The sequence below is a fragment of the Staurois parvus genome, unplaced genomic scaffold (genome assembly GCF_062004578.1).
Source record: "Staurois parvus isolate SC_StPar_1 unplaced genomic scaffold, SC_StPar_1.0 ptg000151l, whole genome shotgun sequence".
NCBI classification, from domain to species: Eukaryota; Metazoa; Chordata; class Amphibia; order Anura; family Ranidae; genus Staurois; species Staurois parvus.
In genome coordinates this window covers 456337-476970 of record NW_028317947.1, presented here as the reverse complement: position 1 = coordinate 476970, position 20634 = coordinate 456337, and the positions used below count along the sequence as shown (strand labels likewise).

At 44.0% G+C, this 20634-nt stretch overlaps 2 protein-coding genes across 2 annotated transcripts in view; one reads left to right on the top strand and one right to left on the bottom strand.

Moving 5' to 3' along the window:
* The window catches only part of LOC149463799 (uncharacterized), a 122275-nt gene extending 119366 nt beyond the window's left edge, over positions 1-2909 (bottom strand). The window contains exon 1 of the mRNA XM_089674686.1: positions 2784-2909. Coding sequence (XP_089530812.1) covers positions 2784-2909 — 126 coding nt within the window. The remainder of the gene's footprint in view (positions 1-2783) is intronic.
* Positions 2910-16273: 13364 nt separating this feature from the next.
* On the top strand, positions 16274-20283 carry TCAP (titin-cap). The gene is made up of 2 exons (XM_089674309.1): positions 16274-16484; positions 18956-20283. The coding sequence occupies exons 1-2, from the start codon at positions 16348-16350 to the stop codon at positions 19371-19373; spliced, it is 555 nt and encodes a 184-aa protein (XP_089530435.1). The 5' UTR covers positions 16274-16347; the 3' UTR covers positions 19374-20283.
* The last annotated feature ends 351 nt before the right edge of the window (positions 20284-20634 follow it).

Sequence of the window (20634 nt, the reverse complement as noted above, 5' to 3'; positions counted from 1 at the left end):
AGCCATGGAAACCCATTTCATGAAGCTCTCTACGCACTGTAGTGCTAATCTGAAGGTCACACAAAGTTTGGAGGTCTTTAGCTATTGACTCTGCAGACAGTTGGCAACTTCTGCACACTGTGCACTTCAGCATGCGCTGACCCCGCTCTGTCATTTTTCGTAGCTGAGTTGCTGTTGTTCCTAGTTGCTTCCACTTTGTTATAATACCACTAACAGTTGACCGTGGAATATTTAGTAGCAAGGAAATGTCACGGATGGACTTATTGCACAGGTGGCAACCTATCACGGTACCACGCTTGAATTCACTGAGCTCCTGAGAGCGACCCATTCTTTCACAGATGTTTGTAGAAGCAGTCTGCATGCCTAGGTGCTTGATTTTATACACCTGTGGCCATGGAGGTGATTGGAAACCATGAATCCAATGATTTGGAGGGCTGGCCCAATACTTTTGACGATATAGTGTACTTTATTAGAGGTAAGTAATGTTCTTCAGTAATATCACATAGTTGGAAAGAACACAGAACAAGTATATGAAACACACATAATCCCTAATCACATAATACCTCTAGGTACAGTGCATACAGAATATGTGCAGAAACTGGAGTATCTAGAGGGGTTTCTGCTCTGCTACTATTAAAGAACAAATGTAAGTACAGCGTGGTTAAGACAAATTCTCTGCACGGAATGAAGCAGCCTGCCATGATGTCATGTGTTATATATTCAGATGAGAATGTCAAGCTAGACAGGACAGCTTGTCCCATCACACAGGCAGACACAAGGCACAGCTGTCAAGCTTGGATTTGGGGACTTGGAAAACATGTAATGTTATATCATTTGAATCAGTTTCAAGTTCCATAGAGAGACAGTAAATTAAAAACATAAAAAAGAGGAAGAAGAAAGCATTTAAAGGGAGAGGAGAGAACAATCCTAATATAACTAAAAGATTTGGAAGGGTGCCATTTTGTCTGCATTTAATTGGCCACACAGTAAAAATAGAAACTGAGATTTACATTGTTACTAGAAAGGGTGTGCGAGGAATAAAACCGGGGACAGGAACAGGTTAAAACTGCTCATAGTCCCCAGTTACCCACCCAAAGGGTGACTCAAGATATCCTATTGCAAAAAAGGGGGCTCAGGGTTTAAGGTGAGTATCGCAGCCCATGCTGTTTTTTATTTTGACCTGCTGCTGTGGGACAATTTTATTCAAAAACATTTTTTTCCCTAGAGTTGGACAGACAGTAATATTTGGGTGTAAACTTGATTTTCAAAAGTAGAAGTAAAACTAACGTAACTCTAGTCCAAGCAAATAAATAGCTATCAAAGCAGCTGAAGAGGTACTAGGGGACTTTACTGGTGTGTTACCTCTCAAGAAAAGACAAAAGTGTAGCACATTCTAATGTGCTACTAGAATAGTGTAGTGTATTGCAATCATTGTGAAATCATTGTGTATGACTCATGGTAACCCTGTGATTCTATGATTGAGGTCAGGTTATTGCAAGTCAACTGGATGGCTTCACAGGTTGCTTCCTCATGACTCTGGTGGATCATAGAACCTTCCAGAAGTCAGTAAGCAGGAAGGGGTGGAGACCTAATCTACATGTTTATGGGAGTCTGGCCAATCCCAGGTTTGGAGGCCCTGATAGAGGGTGGGCTGGCCCATAAATATGGTAGAGTCAGGCTGACAGAGGAGTTGGGTGGAAGATGGAGTGCTGAGGAGACTGATGATGCCTGGAAGGAGTCCCCTAGGTCTAGAGGGAGGTGGCCTCCAGGCTGGGCTCAGACTGGCTCAGGAGTATACATTCAGCAGTGTGGCTTGAATGGGATCAAGACCTGAAGCAGTGGGAGCAAAGAAAACAGAGTGAGTACAGCAACACACTCTGGGATCTACAAAGGGAAAGACTGCCAAATGCAGCAAGCGTTCTAAGGACAGCACTGGGCTCAATCTTTTTTCCTTGTTCCGGGAGATCTTCTGAGCAGCCAGGAGGGCTGGTAGTGTCCGCAGGCTGTGGAGCTGGGAGCAGCTCTGCAGGGGAGAAAAGATATCTCTGCATGTAGTTACAAGAACCTAAGTTGATTTCTGCCGGGGCTACTAGTTCCTCACCCATAAAGGGCTGTTGTTACTGATCCACAAAGACTGACAGTTTTCATGGAAAAGAACAGTCCAGGATCTGCTCCTGTACATAGGAAGGAAGTTGTCCCCCCTTCATTGTTTCAAGCCAAACTGGGCAACCCATAATCTATTTTTCCCTATCCAAGTTATTTCCCCTTAATAAAATAACAAAACCAAGCTCATGGACTGGTTACTGTCTCTTGGATGCAAGTCTGTGTAAAAAAAATACCTATTGTTAAACATCAAGGGCGATCAAAGGATTAACTGTGTGACTAACTATGTGTTTTTCTGTGTACTATTTGCTGTTTTACTAGGCAATCTGCTAGATTTTATTCCCTGCCTTTACATAGGCAGAGCTGTTTTTACGGCGATCAACACTCATGCATTGGCTGGTACCTGTTGATTGGCTTTTGCTGTGCCCAATCACAGCAGAAGTGGCGTGCACACGCCCCCAAAGGCAGAAGTGCAAGATCAAGTTTATATACATGATTTTGCACAGAACATCCCCCCTGTAGCAGTAAATCTGCTATATGGTGGACTTAAAGTGGTTAAAGCGGACCTTGCAGTACAAAATTCACAATTTTCTAAATACCCCCTCCCCCCAAGCCAAAATGCTGCACTAATAGAATAATAAAATGAAAAGGCCTGTGGGTAAAAAAGTTAACATACTTACCTTACCTCCAGTTTCAGTACTGTTGACATCACCATCCTTCAGATGAGACCCATGGAATTCCAAGTAGCTTAAATCTTTTGAGATGACGCTCCAACACAGTTCAGTCTCAAGCCCAACGAAGGGCATGCATACCAGAAACTATTGCTGTACTGTATCTTGCTTGTGTGTCTTGACTTTTAAGCAATACAATTAGGATCCCCTGTGCAGCAACTCCAGACTCTTTTTATATATATATATATATATATATATATATTAATAAAACAAACACATATAAACAAGCTAAATTTATATATTCCCTGGTCCCAGGGCCAAATATCTTATGCCAACCCATTCCTTCCTTAATGCCCTGGCTAAGCTTAGTATCACAGTAACAAGATCAGATATCACAGCCACACAAAGTACGGTGAGACTTGGGGCTGCAAAGACTGAAAATGCCAAACAGGGCCCATAATAAAGACAATATTGTTTTTACATAATGCCACTCACAATTCACATGCAGGTCAAGCTGGCGAGTATCCTCATGACAAAATGGGCAGCTGTGAAGTGCTTTGATATGTTAATATTAACCTGCATGCCCTTCAGCACCTTAGGCTTCTCCAAAGGGGGTTCCTATAAAAAGGCACTGGTTCTCCAAGTTCTTCAACATGCCCAAAAGATAATAGCAGCAGATGGGGGCTTCTGTGTCATCTACAATACCTGCCCCATATAAGGTGGGGGGGTAGAGGAAAGACCCCTCCTTGGTGTACTGGCTTTGGGGGTCCTTTGGATTCCAAACCTGTTCACTTTGTGGCTGGCTCTGCAATAGTAAAGCACAGCACACGGTAATAAATACTTCTGGTTGAAAAGCTATGGAGGTCTCAGCATCATGACAGTTTTCTTCAGAGATTGTCTTCAGAGTTCCCTTAAAAAATCACTGACTACAGCCTGTATTTGCCATGGTTGGACAACATTGTATTGTGAACACTCCAGACAATCTGGTTTGGGGTGTAGCCCAGGAAAACATTCTTGTTCTATTGCTTCGGTCTCATTGGGGATTGTTGTTCCAATTTGGAATGGGGATGCAGAAGTGCAAGGCCCAATTTAGGAGTCACGAGTCCAGGAAACAAAATTCAAATAGCAGTGCAAAAGCCCAAAACAAGATTTAAGACTGCTGTCATAGGCATTTTCTGGGTCTCCTCACTTCCAATGTTAACAGCTAAGGTTCAATCAGGATTTGGAAAAAGATCAGCTTACAAGATGTGGTGCGATCAACTGAGCATGACTATGTAACAGGATGACAAAGCATGAGTGCAACTGGGAGACAGGTACAAAGACAGTTTTCATATACAAACGAAGATGGTTGTCGCAATTTTTTGCCCCAATACAACAGGTCTCCTCCCCTTTAGCAACTTGAATTTAAGGTGCAAAAGATCAAATAGTCCAAATGGTAAAATCCAATATCATATTGTAAATATCCATATAAAATATTCACTATATTGCCAAAAGTATTGGGATACCCCTCCAAATCATTGAATTCAGGTGTTCCAATCCCCTCCATGACCACAAATGTATAAAATCAAGCACCTAGGCATGCAGACTGCTTTTACATACATTTGTGAAAGAATGGGTTGCTTTCAGGAGCTCAGTGAATTCAAGCGTTGTACCATTATAGGTTGCCACATGTGCAATAAATCCATCCATGAAATTTCCTTGCTACTAAATATTCCACGGTCAACTGTTAGTGGTATTATAACAAAGTGGAAGCAACAACAGCAGCACAAAGTGGTAGGCCACATAAAATAACAGAACGGGGTCAGCATATGCTGAAGCGCACAGTGCACAGAAGACACCAACTATCTGCAGAGTCAGTAACTAAAGATCTCCAAACTTCATGTGGCCTTCAGATTAGCACAACAATTGTGCGTAGAGAGCTTCATGGAATAGGTTTCCATGGCCAAACAGCTGCATCCAAGCCTTACATCACCAAGTGCAATGCAAAGTGTTGGATACAATGGTGTAAAGCACACTGCCACTGGACTCTAGAGTAGTGGAGACATGTTCTCTGGAGTGATCAATCACACTTTTCTGTCTGGCAATCCGATGGACGTGTCTGGGTTTGGCGGTTGCCAGGAGAATAGTACTTGACTGCATTGTGCCAAGTGTATGGTTTGGTGGAGGGGGAATTATGGTGTGGGATTCTTAAGGCGTCAGCATACCAAGACATTTTGGACAATTTCATGCTCCCAACTTTGTGGGAACAGTTTGGGGATGGCCCCTTCCTGTTCCAACATGACTGCACACCAGTGCACAAAGCAAGGTCCATAAAGACATAGATGAGCGAGTTTGGGGTGGAGGAACTTGACTGGCCTGCACAGAGTCCTGACCTCAACCTGACAGAACACCTTTTGGATGAATTAGAGTAGAAACTTAGAGCTAGGCCTCACAAATGTGTTTCTGGGAGAATGGTAAAACATTCCCATAGACACACTCCATAACCTTGTGGCCAGCCTTCCCAGAAGAGTTGAAGCTGTTATAGCTGCAAAGGGTGGGGAACTCAATATTGAACCCTACGGACTAAGACTGGGATGCCATTAAAGTTTATGTACGTTTAAAGGCAGGCGTCCTAATACTTTTGGCAATATAGTGTATATAGCATTAGGACAAGCTTATTCAAAAGCTGTAGTAGGCTCTGGAACAAAAGAGAGAAGAAAAGAGCCTTTAAGTGCAGTATTACAAAGATTTCTTAGGACACAAGAGCAAGGCCACTCACATGTAAATAGTAGTAAACAAGCTCATATGCATTTGGAGGTCCCAGGGATGTGTTGTGGATGCCCAGCATCTACAAGGGTGACATTAGGCATCCACCACACAGCCCTGGGTCCTCTTTTGTCCTAATAAATCTTTTTAATACTGCACTTAGAGGCGCTTTTCTTCTCTCTTCTCATCCCCTTAGCAAATGCAGTACTCCGTATAAAATGGAGGATAGTGGGTTGTTCCTGTTTGATGTAGAGGGATCATTCCAACCTTTATGATCCCAAAGGCACCCACTAGAAGAGCTGTACAAGGCAAACCAGGGAATGGGAAGATATTGCCAAGCTAATATGCCTGAGTTAGAAAACATTCTCTTCTTCACAGAAAGGGAGCAAAGGTAATCTAATTTTCTAAAACACAAATAGGTATGTGATTAAAAATGACACTGGGTGACATACTTAGCATGTTCTGTTGTTATGCTGCAAACCTTCCTAGAAGTTTTGTTCAGTATTGCAGCATCATGTGTTTGCAAACATCTGAGCCATGAGTGAGTGAAGTAGGTAATAAAGCATTTGTGGTTAGGACTGAGCATTCCACATTATTAACATTATTGTCATTATCTAAACCATGCTATACAGACCTGAGAAATGTTTATTGTGAAAGGAAGTGCTAGTTAAATGTAATTCTATAGATAATTAATATACTGTAGAACTTATGGGTTCATAAACAATTATCAATGTTTAATATATTTTATTAGGCAAAAGAGGAAGAAAGTAGAACTCAAAATATTAGATTTCATAGTTACATAGTTTGTAATGTTGAAAAAAAATCAGACCGGTGTATCCCTTTCAACCTATGTGTGTGTGATTTTTATTCTCTAACAATTCCCATAGCTTTGTATATTCTGTTTTCTGAGGAAGACATATAAAAGATTTTTAAAGTTGTTGACACTATGTTTACCGCTTCTTGGGGAAGAGAGTTACACATTTTAACTGCTCTAACAGTACAGAACCCTTTCTGCAATCTAAAATTAAACCTCCATTTTTCTAACCTCAAATCATGGCCACATGTCCTCTTCTTTATTTAAACCCAAGACCAAAAATTGTGTTATATTGCAGCTTAGCAGTCATTAGATGTGGTGGCTGCATCAGTTTTCTTTTCCTTGACTTTTTCCCCTCTGTTTTCACCTGCTGATCTGGCCAGTAACACACCTCCTGTATTAGTGAGACACCACTCTGGAGGAATGAGCCAGTACACAACAGACAGCAGCAATGTCAGTCTGGGAGGGATGGGCATTTTAAATGTATTAGCAGATATGAATACAAATAACAATTTGAAGCCAAACTCCAGCTAAAGATTTATAATCAGTTATAGTCAGGGCTGTGGATAAGGGGGTACCACCAGTCCTCCTGTATGGGGCCCAGGCAGCTGGGTGAATTGAATGTGGGCAGGGAGGGTGATCAGCATGGCATGTGGAGGGGGCAGGAGGTTTACTGGAAATTTTCTCCTGTACGGCTCTTCCTGCAGCAGCTGAAAGCTGGATTCTTCATCTCTCCCTCCCAGCTGCTGCAGTGACAGCCATACAGGGAATCAGTTCCAGTAATCTCCCCCCCATCTGCTGCAATCATCACCTGCTGCCCAGGCCCCCTGTTTGCCCCCACCCCTGCAGTGCTGCCAGCTTCCCCCCTCTGCTTTCCACCGGCAGTTGCAAGCACACAATAGGATCCTTCAGGATGGAGAGTGGGGGAAAGGTCCAGTAAATATGTTACATTTACCAACCCCTTTCTTTCCTAAATGGACACAATAATTGATAGATACTGAGCACTCACTGTGTTCATTCATAACCTAAGCATTGTAAATGTTCTTTTTTGGAGCGGGCCACTGTCAGGTCGGCCGTATAGGGCCCCGTGGTTTCTAACAGCAGCCCTGGTTATAGCAAACATTTTTTTTTCATTTTGGAATACAGGATTTGCATGAATAAATAAAAGGAGATCATTTCAATCACCCTGTCAGTGGTAGGGGTGAGTTGCTGGCTGGATCACCAGATGAAAATAGAAGAAAGAAAGCCAGAAAAGGAAACTAATGCAACCATCACATCTAGGAATTGGTAAACTGCATTATAATAAATGTTTGCTTTTGGGTTTAATACTGCTTTCAAATTATTCAACAGCCTCATATTGCCATGGGCGCTGTCCTGTGGGAGAGATAAAGAATGATTGGAATTCATTCCTCATGGTAAGCAAAAAGTAACTCCTGTGCTACCATGCAAATATACCTACCTACTAAGCAGCTAGCATTTGGATGCCATACCCACGGCAAAATGAACAAGGAATAAAATACACATAAATAGTGCAGCGCTGTAAAAATGCCTACATATCAATGGTCTTAAGATGAAATAGCAAGCGTGAAAGGGGGACAATGGAAAGGGACATACACTCACACACCCCCAGGTGAATCGTGACCACAATGCAAAATCAATAGGTGCTGGGTGGTGAATGTGCCCCTGCAGGTATACAGGTGCGTAGGACGAGCGTTATCCAAGGATACTTAGAAGGTTTGTTGGCGTAGGGGACTAGCGGATGACATTTGTTGGGAGTCAAGTGCTTTTTTTTCCATTTGTTGGGTCAGCACCATGATTGATGTGGATCTGCATCACTGGACAACGTGGCTGATGGTGCATTTACATTTATTCTTTGCCTTACTGGGAACACCATATGGAGTGATATTGTCCTGCTGCACCACCCTGTAGAAGGAGGGAGTCTCACCATCACTACTGAGGGAATTCACCATCTTAAACAGAGGAACCCAGGGAGATTTTATAGCCCATTGGTCCATGCGGGCCTGGGCAGGAAGGTGAGGGGGCACCCCAGATATTGAGGATTGGCACCTATCGTCTATGTTTGCATGAAGATTTGTCTTCACACCTATCTCCCCATTTATGGACAATTCATATCTATTTATATCATTTTATGTCTATGTGTTTATTATTTATACCATTTGGGTGTCTTAGTAGTATAGGGGCACATTCACCACCCAGCACCTATTGATTTTGCATTGTGGTCACGATTCACCTGGGGGTGTGTGAGTGTATGTCCATTTCCATTGTCCCCCTTTCACGCTTGCTATTTCATGGTATGACCGTTGATATGTAGGCATTTTTACAGTGCTGCACTATTTATGTGTATTTTATTCCTCATGGTAGCACCATGCCTGATGTCCAGAGTTCCAGCATAATTATCCCCTTCCATGTGGTGGCTGAAAAAGTCTGAAAAAGAAGCCATCATACTGCTGAACTAAGTTGTGCAGGACATATGATGCCTTAACTGCAATGATAGCTTTCTACATATGCAAGTTAATGGGAGTGTGCAAAAAAAAAAAAATACAAAGGAGGCCAAAGACTAGGCTTTTGTTAAAACATTCACAAGGTAATGCAAAAGCACAAGATCATCAAAAAGAAAGGAGAAGCAGAACACATAGAATAAAATAGTAATCCTGTATGTAGATGGCATGGAATTAAAACTCAGAAGGATGTTCAACAAGTGCTTACCCCTCCCAAGGAGCCGCTTGATGTATTGGGATCTCTGTTCTTGTGCCTTGACTCTGCAAACAACTCTGTACTCTATAACACACCTGGCTGGGTAGAAGATAGCTGCAAACACCTATGCACACATAGATATACAGTATGTATCCCCACACACAATTATACAAAGGCACCAGAAATTGACACCAAACTGGTTGACTGCAAGTAGAGCATATTGTCATGGGTTAGGGGTGGGAATCAATCGGAGGAAAAGCTGTTTCTCTAAGTTAATAAACAGTTAACAAATCAAGCTATATTAACATACAATTGGTACCTATAACATAGAATTACATCAGATATAGAATAAAAACAACAGTAAACAGTGTCCAATGATGTTAAGGCAATGGCTAGATTATTAACCTGTCTGGCTTCAATCAGTAAATGTTCCAACAAGGCACTTTTGGATTTGACTTGTAAAGGGTGTCCTTGGCTAAGGAAAAGACCTATAGGTGATCACCATGAAAGCAGCCAGTCATTAGGGCTCTTTGCTCTCAACCTTCTGCGTCTAATTGTTGGGGCCCAAGCTTTGTGTTGCTGTGCATGAAAAACCATCCCTTTAAAAAGTCTGCATGCTGTGGTAAAGTGTTCTAAGTCTCACTCTGCCAGCAGAGGTAGCGTAAAACCAACAAGTGGCTGCTCACCAGTCCGGTGCTCTCTGCAAATTCTGGTTCAGATGTTTGGCAGCAAAGGCCTCCTCATTGCAAATGTCCTCCCTATAGAACTGACTCCCAATAGGCTAGGTCATGGTCTCCGGCTCAAGGAATGTGGCCCTCTGCTCTTACTGCTCATAACTAGTATAAGATGTGCACTTCCTTGGTCCTCCTACAGAAAAGAAAGTGTACTTCCTTACTCTGCTAAAGGAAAAGGAACCTCTGATTCCTCCCTTGTTATCCCCACTCCTGGAAATTAAAGTTCTTCTGCTATCTGCTACAATAGTCAAGTCCCTCCAGAGAACTCAGTTTCCCCAAATCCATCTCTGTTATGCATGCATGGGTCTCTCTGGTACTTCAGGTCCCACAGGTTCTCTCTAGTGAATGGAGGTGGAATGGCACTGGCTAGATCAGCATAGAGGTTCTGAGTGAACACATAGAGCAGCTGCAGCACAGTGTCTCTGTAATCTCTTCTTATCTGCCAGCTAAGCACCTTGCTACAATTGTGTCCCTGTGTCTTTGAAGCCCAGTGATACATTGAGACAAAAGCTTCTATATCCAAAAGATCCAACACACAAACACAAGCAAAGTAGTTTGGTATATGCCAGGGGGTCTGCAACCTTTAAGACATAAAGAGCCACTTGGACCCGTTTCCGAGAGGGAAAAAAAGACTGGGAGCTGCAAAACCATTGCAACATTTAAAACAAATCCGACACTGCATATATTGCAAAAAGCGCTCTGGTCATGAAGGGGGTTTAAGAGCCCAGTAAGCAAAGGGTTAATCAGGGCCACAGTGTATCGTCATAATCACAATCATAGCCTTAGGTCAGTGGTGGGCAACCTTTTTTTTCAACTGAGCCAAATCTCGCCAAAACCACGATTGAAATTTATTTTGAGAGCCACATTTTTAAAACTGAAAATACATCCCCCATATAGTAATTCATCCCCCATAGTAATTCATCCCCCATAGTAATTCATCCCCCATATAGTAATTCATCCCCCATAGTAATTCATCCCCCATATAGTAATTCATCCCCCATAGTAATTCATCCCCCATATAGTAATTCATCCCCCATAGTAATTCATCCCCCATATAGTAATTCATCCCCCATAGTAATTTATCCCCCATATAGTAATTCATCCCCCATATAGTAATTCATCCCCCATAGTAATTCATCCCCCATATAGTAATTAATCCCCCATATAGTAATTAATCCCCCATAGTAATTCATCCCCCATATAGTAATTCATCCCCCATAGTAATTCATCCCCCCTGCTGCCCTATTGCCTGTCACCTGGTGGGCAGTGTGCTCCGGAGCCGCAGCCAAGGTGAAAAAGAGCCGCATGTGGCTCTGGAGCCGCGGGTTGCCGACACCCGGTATATGCAGTGTAAAGTAGTGAACAATGCAAAGACATATACATTGGGAAGATGAAGCAACCTCTCAACAAACAAATGGCCCAACATAGGAGGACAAATTTTAAAGGTCAAGACTCAGCAGTTTTCCTACACCTTAAAGCGGAGCTCCAGTCCAAAAAAATAAAATAAAAGTCAGCAGCTACAAAACCTGTAGATGCTGACTTTAATAAAAAAAAAACAGTTAGCTGTCCCTCGATCCCGTTGAGTCCTTATTTGAGTTCAACAGCCATTCTGTGGCATTGGCATCTTCAGTGTGGGCATCTGATTGTGGCAGCTTGCGGCTTCATAGCCAGTTGCCCACTGCGCATGTGTGAGTAGCACTGCACTTTGTGAATGGTCCTGTAGCCTTCTGGGACCTGTCACGTGTCCCAGAAGACTATGGGGAGGGAAGGGGGGAGGACAACTTCTGCTTCCGATCGCCTAGGCCAGGGGGTCTCCAAACTATGGCCCTCCAGGTGTTGAGGAATTGCAAGTCCCACGAAGCCTTACAAGACTCTGACAGCCACAAGCAAGACTCCCAGAGGCAGAGGCATGATGGGACTCGTAGTATTTCAACAGCTGGAGGGCCATAATTTTGAGACCCCTGGCCTAGGCAATCGCAGCGGAAGTGGGAGCAGATACCTGTCAAATTTGGGTACCCCCTCCTCCCTGCTTCCCAACGGTGCCAATCCTTAACAGGGAGGACACAGCCTTAAAGCAGAACTTCCTCTTTTGGGTGGAGCTCCGTTTTAAGGAAAATTCTTTTGAGGACAGTGAGGTGCAAATTTTAGTTTGAGGGGGCAACTGGTTCACAAGAGGCGTTCTTGTCTTGATACCACTGAGCTAACCACTGAGGAGCATTTACACGTTTGTGTTTTTTTTTTGTGTTAAAATGCATTAGCAGTCCATTCAAACAAAATGTTCCGACAAAACATCTCAATGGCACAGAAAATTTACTTGCAACTTTTCTAGCAACGTAGCGCACCACACCGCACATCAGAGCTTTTTTGTGCAGCTGCGCACCTCCATCAGCAAGGTAGGTTGGAGTGCTATTCTGAGTGCAATGCATGTAGCAGGCAATGCCGCTCATTTTTGCACCACACCGCACATCAGAGCAAGGTAGGTTGGAGTGCTATTCTGAGTGCAATGCATGTAGCAGGCAATGCCGCTCATTTTTACAATGCAGAAATATGAACTGAGCCTAATGGCTATTGCTGCTCTTGAACCTCAGAGGTGGGGATATTTTCACATTGTTCAGCTGCTTTTGAACTAATAATTCCATTAATCTGACCCTGAAGGGCTGACACCTCAGTCTGAACAGAGATGAGTCATGTGAGAAGAAGCTGTAGTGCCCTGTTTCCCCTGACCTTCTTCTTGTAGGGAGGTGTGCAAGGCCTTGGAGGGCTGGACAGAGACCAGAGTGGAAGCCTAGGAATGAGAGTGTCTTTGGGGAGCGTTTCTGGCTGAGCAAAGTTACAGAAGGGACATTGGGAAAAGACTGGTATACTAACGGAAGTACAAAAAGAGTTGGGGAGTCCACCAGAATTAAATATAAGGTGAGGTGCCACCAGATATACCTGGTAGGATGTTGCCTGGGACAATACAAGAAAAAAACAAAAGAAAAAGAAAATAAGCTACCCTCAAAAACATAATTTATTATAAGTCAAAGTAAAAACACATTTTGTTTTATTATTTTACATAATTTATTATAATACAAAGTAAAAACACATTGCATAGGAGATCCAGGAACCACTCCCGGTCATAAAACCCCCTACCCCTCACATAGGAGGGAAACTCCCAAAATGAACACTCCCAAGATGGTACCAGGGAAAGTACCCAATATGCTCCGGTGTGTAACCACTGCACCCGCACCACCCCTGAGAACTGACCCCCCCCCTCCCCCAACACCACACACCACCTCCCAACAGCCTCCCCAAAGAACCCCCCCAAAAAAAACCCTCCCAAGGTCACCCCAACACCCTACATGGACATCACAATCACCACCCCACTGTAGTGTCCTCTGAACCCCATAGCAGTGTCCTCCACATCCCCCACAGTAGTGTTCTGTACTCCCCCAATGCTGTGTCCTCTGCCCCCTTCACAACACCCCCCCCCCCCACTGTAGTGTCCCCTGTCCACCATAGCAGTGTCCTTTGCCCACTTCACTCACCTCTATGCAGTGTCCTCTGCCCCCTCCCTTCGCAGTAGTGTTCTGTACCCCCCAAACAGTGTCCTCTGCCCCTTTCACATCTTCCCACCCCACCACTATAGTTCTTTTGTCCTCCATGGCAGTGTCCTCAGCCCCCTTCCCACAGGTACTGTCCTGTAACCCTCCCCCCCAAAGCAGTGTCCTCTGACCCCTTCACATCATCCCCCTACAGTAGTGTCCTCTGCCCCTTCACATTATCCAGACAGTAGTGTCCTCTGCTCCTCATAGCAGTGTCCTTTGCCCTCTACCCCCCACAGTGGTGTCCTCTGCACCTCTTCACATCACCCTCTCACTGTAGTGTCCTCTGCCCCCTCCCTACACAGTAGTGTTCTTTACCCCCCCCCCCCCATGCAGTGTCCTCTGCCTCCTCGCACCCAAAGCAATGTCCTCTGCTCCCCTTCACATCACTTACCCCCCCCCCACTGTGGTATCTTCTGCCACCTTTACATCAACCTCCCACTGTTGTGTCATCTGCACCCCTTCACATCACCCTCTCACTGTAGTGTCCTTGGCCCCCATAGCAGTGTTCTCTACCCCCCCTACACAGTAGTGTTCTTTACCCCCCAATGCAGTTTCCTCTGCCCCCTCGCACCCAAAGTAGTGTCCTCTGCTCCTCTTCACATCACTTCTCTCCCCCCCCACTGTAGTGTCTTCTGCCCCCTTCCCCCCAGTAGTGTACTGTACCCCCCAAAACAGTATCCTCCACCCCCTTCACATCACCCCTCCACTGTAGTGTCCTCTGCCCCCCCATAGCAGTGCCCTCTGCCCCCTCCCCCCACAATAGGGCCCTCTGCCCCCTTCACATCAACCTCCCACTGTAGTGTACTCTGTCCCCTTCATACCCCTCCCCCAAATGTAGTGTCCTCTGCCCGCCATAGCAGTGTGCTTTGTCCCCTTCACATCACCCCCACAGTAGTGTCATCAGCTCCCCTTCACATCACCCCCGTTAGTAGTGTCCTCTGCCTCCCTTCACATCACCCTCCCCCCACAGTAGTGTCATCTGCTCCCCTTTACATCACCCCCCTTAGTAGTGTCCTCTGCCTCCCTTCACATCACCCTCCCCCCACAGTAGTGTCATCAGCTCCCCTTCACATCACCCCCCTTAGTAGTGTCCTCTGCCTCCCTTCACATCACCCTCCCCCCACAGTAGTGTCCTCTGCTCCCCATTACATCACCCCCTTTAGTAGTGTCCTCTGTCACCCTTCACATCACCCTCCCCCCACAGTAGTGTCATCAGCTCCCCTTCACATCACCCCCCTTAATAGTGTCCTCTGCCTCCCTTCACATCACCCTCCCCCCACAGTCGTGTCCTCTGCTCCCCTTTACATCACCCCTTTAGTAGTGTCCTCTGTCACCCTTCACATCACCCTCCCCCCACAGTAGTGTCCTCTTCCCCCTTCACATCAACCCTCCACAATAGTGTCCTCTGCCCCCCTCCCCCTCAATAGTGTCCTCTGCCCCCTTCACATCACCTTCCCACTGTAGTGTCCTCTGCTCTACATAGCAGTGTCCTCTGCCCCCTTCACATCACCCCCCCCGTAGTATCCTCTGCCCCTCCCGCCACAGTAATGTCCTGTACCCCCAATGCTGTTTCCTCTGCCCCCTTCACAACTGCCCCCCCCCATATTTTAGTGTCCTCTGCCCCCTGGTAGTTTCCTTTATCCCCCCCAACAAAACAGTGTCCTCTGCCCCCTTCACATCACCCCCCACCACTGTAGTACCTTTGCCCCCCATGACAATGTCTTCAGCCCCCCTCCCACTGTAGTTTCCTGTACCCCCCACCCAAAGCAGTGTCCTCTGCTCCCCTTCACATCACCCCCACAGTAGTGTACTCTGCCCCCCTTCACATCACCTTTCCACTGTAGTGTCCTCTACACTCCTCCCCACACGGTAGTGTTCTGTACCCCCCCCATGCAGTTCGCTCTGCCCCTTCCCCCCCAGTAGTGTTCTGTAACCCCCAAAGTAGTGGCCTCTGCTTCCCTTCACATAACTCCCCCCCACTGTAATGTCTTCTGCCCCCTTCCCCGCAGTAGTGTCCTGTATCCCCAAAACAGTATCCTCTACCTCCTTCACATCACCCCTCTAAAGTAGTGTCCTCTTCCCCCTTCACATCACCCTCCTGTAGTGTCCTCTGCCCCCTCCCCATAGCAGTGTCCTCCACACGACCCCCCCCCACTGTCGTGTCCTGTACCCCCCAATGCTGTGTCCTCTAGCCCCTTCACAACCCCCCCTCCACTGTAAGTGAAATCCGCGTGTCCATCAGTTTTATGCAAGTATGGTGTGAACAAGGCCTAAAGGAAGTTGAAAAATAATAGACTTACTAACCGGATCATCAGGTATAAATAAAGCAAACAAAAACTAAAAAGAAAACTAATGAAACTACCACATCTAAGGATTGGTAAGCTGCAATATAATACATTTTTTGATGTTAGGTTTATTACAACTTTAAAATAGTAGAGAGTAGAATTTTTTTTTTTTTTAAAGCAACTTGAAAACCATACAGCGTACATATGCCACTTCAGTGAAATTTTACCTTGCACCATTCTGCAACAAACTATATTTCAGGGAAATCTTTCCACTCACCTTTAGTCACTATACACTATGTACGCTATATGAAAAGTCCTGTATCAGCACTGTCTGATGACACCTTTCTGTAAGTGACAAACAGCATGTTGTGAATTTTCTTCAGGGAATTGCAGTACTGATCCCGATGGGAATGATGGATAGCAGTCCCTTCATCTTAGAGCAATGAGCATGTTCCTATAAGCAGTGACAACTGGGCATCATTCCATATCTGTTCCATGTGTCACTGAGTGGTCACTGTGTGGGTGTGAGGGAAGGGGAGGGGGTGAGGATGACTCCTATTGCAGATATAGATTGTTGGAATGAAAATAGGATCTCTGAAAACTATATAAAGGCAGAGTAGATTGTTAGCTAGACTAAAAGGAAACAGAACAAGCACAGTCACTGCAATCTGTTAACAAAATACTTGGTTCAAGATGAAGCCCGAAAAATACGAAGCCCATAGCTCTCTGACTGATCTAAGCTGCGAGGTGAAAGAAGAAAACACAGCTCGTAGAGAGCGATATGCTGCAGAATGGTTGGATACGTCAATTTTCGCCAGACCAGAGGAGAGGTGAGATACAGCGTGCAATATCTAAGAAAGTCAACCAAATAGCCTTTTATACCTCCAAATTTATTGCTACAAACTATTTTGCAATTAGTTTCATCGTTTTTCTTTTGCGCTTTTGAATGTTGATTTCTAGCATCTACAATACTAGTTTGATTCTGCTGCTTTGACAACACAATAGCTATGCTGGGGATTGTTTAGTTGGGTTAGATCAACCTTTCCCAACCAGGGTTCCTCCAGAGGTTTCCACGGGTTCTTTGATCTGTGGTTGATTGACCAATCATTAGATGGTACCTATATCGTTTTGGGGTCAAAGCCTTCTGGCAGAACCAGTTGAGTCAAATTATCTTTTTAGTTGTCTGTAAAGATGGTATTCTGGGAATTCTTCTCACTGGTCACCAACGTAAGGGGCATTTGTTCCAGAGACCACCAATGATTTGGTTTTAGCAAGGGTTCCTCAAGACCAGAAAATTATTTCAAGGGGGTAAAAAGGTTGAGAAAGGCTGGGTTAGACAATGTGTTGTATCCAAGGCTTAGCAGATATAAAGACAAGACTTAAAAACATAAATATGAAAAATAATAACTGCCCTAATAGATGCATGCTCAGTAATTTAGAAGTGGATAGATAGATAGATAGATAGATAGATAGATAGATAGATAGATAGATAGATAGATGGGGTCTCAAATGGAGTCTCAAATGTATGTCGTAGAAAGTTATGTTTTGGAACAAATGTTGGAATTTTGCTATGATGAGTCATATTAAACCCATTAATAGTCCTGCTAGAAGGCAAACATAATAGCTGTTTTAGTAGATATATGCTCATCGGTAATTTAGAAGTAGATAGATAGATAGATAGATAGATAGATAGTCTCAAACATATGGCACAGCAACCTGTATTTTGGTGCTGGGTTTAAAGTTAGGTTTTGGAACAAATGTTGGCATTTCGCTATGATGAGTCACATCAAACCCATTAATAGTTCTGCCAGAAGGCAAGGTCATGAAGACAGAAGAAAGGTCAAAGCCGTAAAAAGAACACAAATGAAACCATAAAAATAGGATCTATGCTTCTGGTAACATCGTTTTTTTAAACCAATCATTAGTATGTACAAGGTTGTTGATGAGCAAGATGGGTAATTGATGAGGTATTGATAAAGATAAAAGGAGCATTCTTTGAAGGACTAGTAACTACAAAAGGCAAGGAGGGTTATCAGTACATTTAATGTGTGTAAAGGCTGAGCACTAGATTTCAACTTACTGAAAAGCTAAGTTCTGGTCATTTTTTATGTTATTCACTATACAAAGCTAAAAAGGCTTACCAGAAGCAATGAGTTTGATCCATAGGCATAAAGCTGTATGTAAAAAAAAAGTGAACAAATTAAGACAGAAATGTTTGTAGGTAAACAGAGGATTAGTATTGGTTCCTGTTGTATAAACTGTTGTTGAGTTGTGAATTATCTTTTCCGTCCCTCTCCCTGTGTTTCATTATTGGAAAAAGGAGATACCCTTGAACTGGCTGTCTATAATAAAACAGTCTTCCTACCAGGGGCGGACTGACAACTCATGGGGCCTCCGGGCAATAGGGGATCATGGGGCCCCTGTGTCCTTGCCCAAACTCAAAAAAGCCTATGAAAAAGGTACCAGGGGCATCTCATGGGGCCCCCTACTGACCCTGGGCCCTCGGGCAGTGCTCGAGTTTCCAAATGGTCAGTCTGCCCCTGCTTCCTACCTTGGAGGGTACTATACTATCTGATCCAGAAGCATAGCTAAATTGCCCCAAACATAGAATTTTCACAGCCTGATCCATGTTTTACTGCTGGCTTGGAAAATAATGGTGTTCAAGTGTTAGCTCTCCACACATCCCAAAGCTGTCCTTTTTTTGGAAAGGGGTCAAGCTGATTTTCCTGGCTCAATGCTATTGTTTTCCATAAGGTAGGCCAGCACTAAGAATATTATCTTTATTCTACATAACTATACATGCATTCTTGGCCAATACAAATAGGGTTGCACATGGAAAAATCATTGACTTCAAACATCTCCTGAACAGATCATGTCTGCTCTGCCATGTACAATCTGTGATCAATGTGCAGCTTTGCACCCCTAGTATGACATGTATCCAGTATATTTCTAGTCACGCTCTGTCATCAAGTCAAGCCCCTTCTAATACTAAGCAATAGACAAATCTAATAATTTTACACCAGCAGTTCAGGTTAAACTATAATAATTATATGATTCTGATTAAATTGCCAGCCTTATGGACAATTTCACAGGCAATTTTATTAATTAATTTATTTATTTATTTTGCATTTGTGATACTGTGGTCTTTCCTTTCCCTATGTCTTGGGCAGCTGGCCATGCTTCTTCTCACCAGTTACACTCCCTAGCTAGACTGAATCTAAAAGTGGGGAAAGGGTTGATGTTGGCTATATTCTTGCACCACTAGTTCTTATAGCAAGGTTTGTTTTTATATTCTTTACAGATGCAGTGCTCGTGATGCTGATGTCCATAGGAGGGAAAGCTTCAGACAACAGGGTCAGACACATTTCCTGGTCCAGCGTACTCCAGCCCAGATCATGAGAATGGGCCGTCTAGGTCATCACTATACCCAGTACAAGTTGCCATACCAGCAAATGCTGCCTTTGCCCATCTTCAAGCCAGCCGATCTCACCACTAAGATGGACCGCATGGCAACACCACCTCAGCTGCGCAGCATGATTGACTTTGAGAGGGCCCTCTCAAACCCTGGCAGTGATGGTATATGCCAAGACAAGATCCCAGTCTCACAGATCACCAAAGAGCTTCCTCCAGTGATGCAGCCAGCACGTATGGAGTTTGCCAAGCCTGGGCTGGCCAATTCCTTCTCCAGGTCTGTGTCTCAGGAGGCACAGAGAGGCTAATAAGCAATGATTGAATGAGACGGCAGTATGTACCAGCTCATCTACTGTACATTTTTGTCTTAGAAAGGCCAGGTTAGAATGCAGTGTGTGTCTACATATTGTTTGCACTAGCTTCTCGGTTACTGAGGTGATGCCCAACAGCAACCTCAATACCACACCATTGTTTTCTGCTTCCTTTAGACCCACATTAAAAAACCTTCTAAGCAAAGTAAATTTAATTCCAAAGTCATGAGAGATATTAAACTAGACCTTCTAGGTTGGAGCTGGATAGATTCTGCAATTGTTGAAGGTTCTTAAAAAGTGTTTTTGTTGCAGTGAATGAAGGATTGGTGGGCATCTTGAAAGGTGGAAAAATCCAAGTTTTCAAGATGTGTATGGTAAGACATAATTGTGATAAATCGGGACTTACACAACCATTTTGATGGAAGCATGGACTCTGGTAAAAGTAATTGTACGTAAAGGCAAGTGTAGGTTTGAAACAGCCTAGAGGGGGCATTTGAGAAGGATCCACTCCATGATTACCTGGTAGCATGTAGTAGGCTTACTTTAAGCCCATCACTGGCAGAGCTGCTACATATTGCTGTCCTACTGCTCTTGTATTTCAGCAAAGAAGCTATATCTATGAGGACAATACTGTAGGCTAGAAAGTAACAAATGGAAAGTTATGAGGAATTTTGTATGCAGTCCTTGGGTGCTGGAGATGAAAAGATTCAATGACCAACTGCAGCAAGTTTATCATGGAGATGCAAGTTACTACCTACAGATACTTCTGGCCTTGTAGAAGTTAAATGTGTTCCAAATAACATAGACTGTTTGTTGCTTTGGATAACATATACATTGCACAGTTTTATATGTAGATTTTAAAAATTGTATTTTTTTTAGATGTAATAAAATGAATAAATACGTGTAATTATGTGTAGGTTAATTCTTATAACAAAGATGTAAAATGTGCAAAATGCAATTGATATCTTTTTGTGGTTCTGAGAGCAAAAAGGTGGAATCTGATTAGTGCACGTCATTGATGGTCCTTGCACTGCCATACTTAATACATAAGCTTGTAATTATGTAGTATAGGACTACCCTAGTAAGGGCCCCTTGATTTGGGTTCCCCTAAGCCCTGCACAGCCAGGCAACACACTTGTACTTTCAGAGTTAGTAAAACAGCCCTTAAACTGGATTTTAGTTGTTTTTATTTAGGGGTTAACAACTTGGATGCGGGTCAGGGCTATATGGGATGCCCAAGGAACTGTAGAACTTAGGA

What these genes read in the sequence shown, in the direction of transcription:
- TCAP (XM_089674309.1), top strand. Translation starts at nt 16,348, where the DNA reads ATGAAGCCCGAAAAATACGAAGCCCATAGCTCTCTGACTGATCTAAGC. An exon ending in TTCGCCAGACCAGAGGAGAG is followed by an intron (nt 16,485 to 18,955) that starts GTGAGATACAGC and finishes TATTCTTTACAG; the next exon opens with ATGCAGTGCTCGTGATGCTG.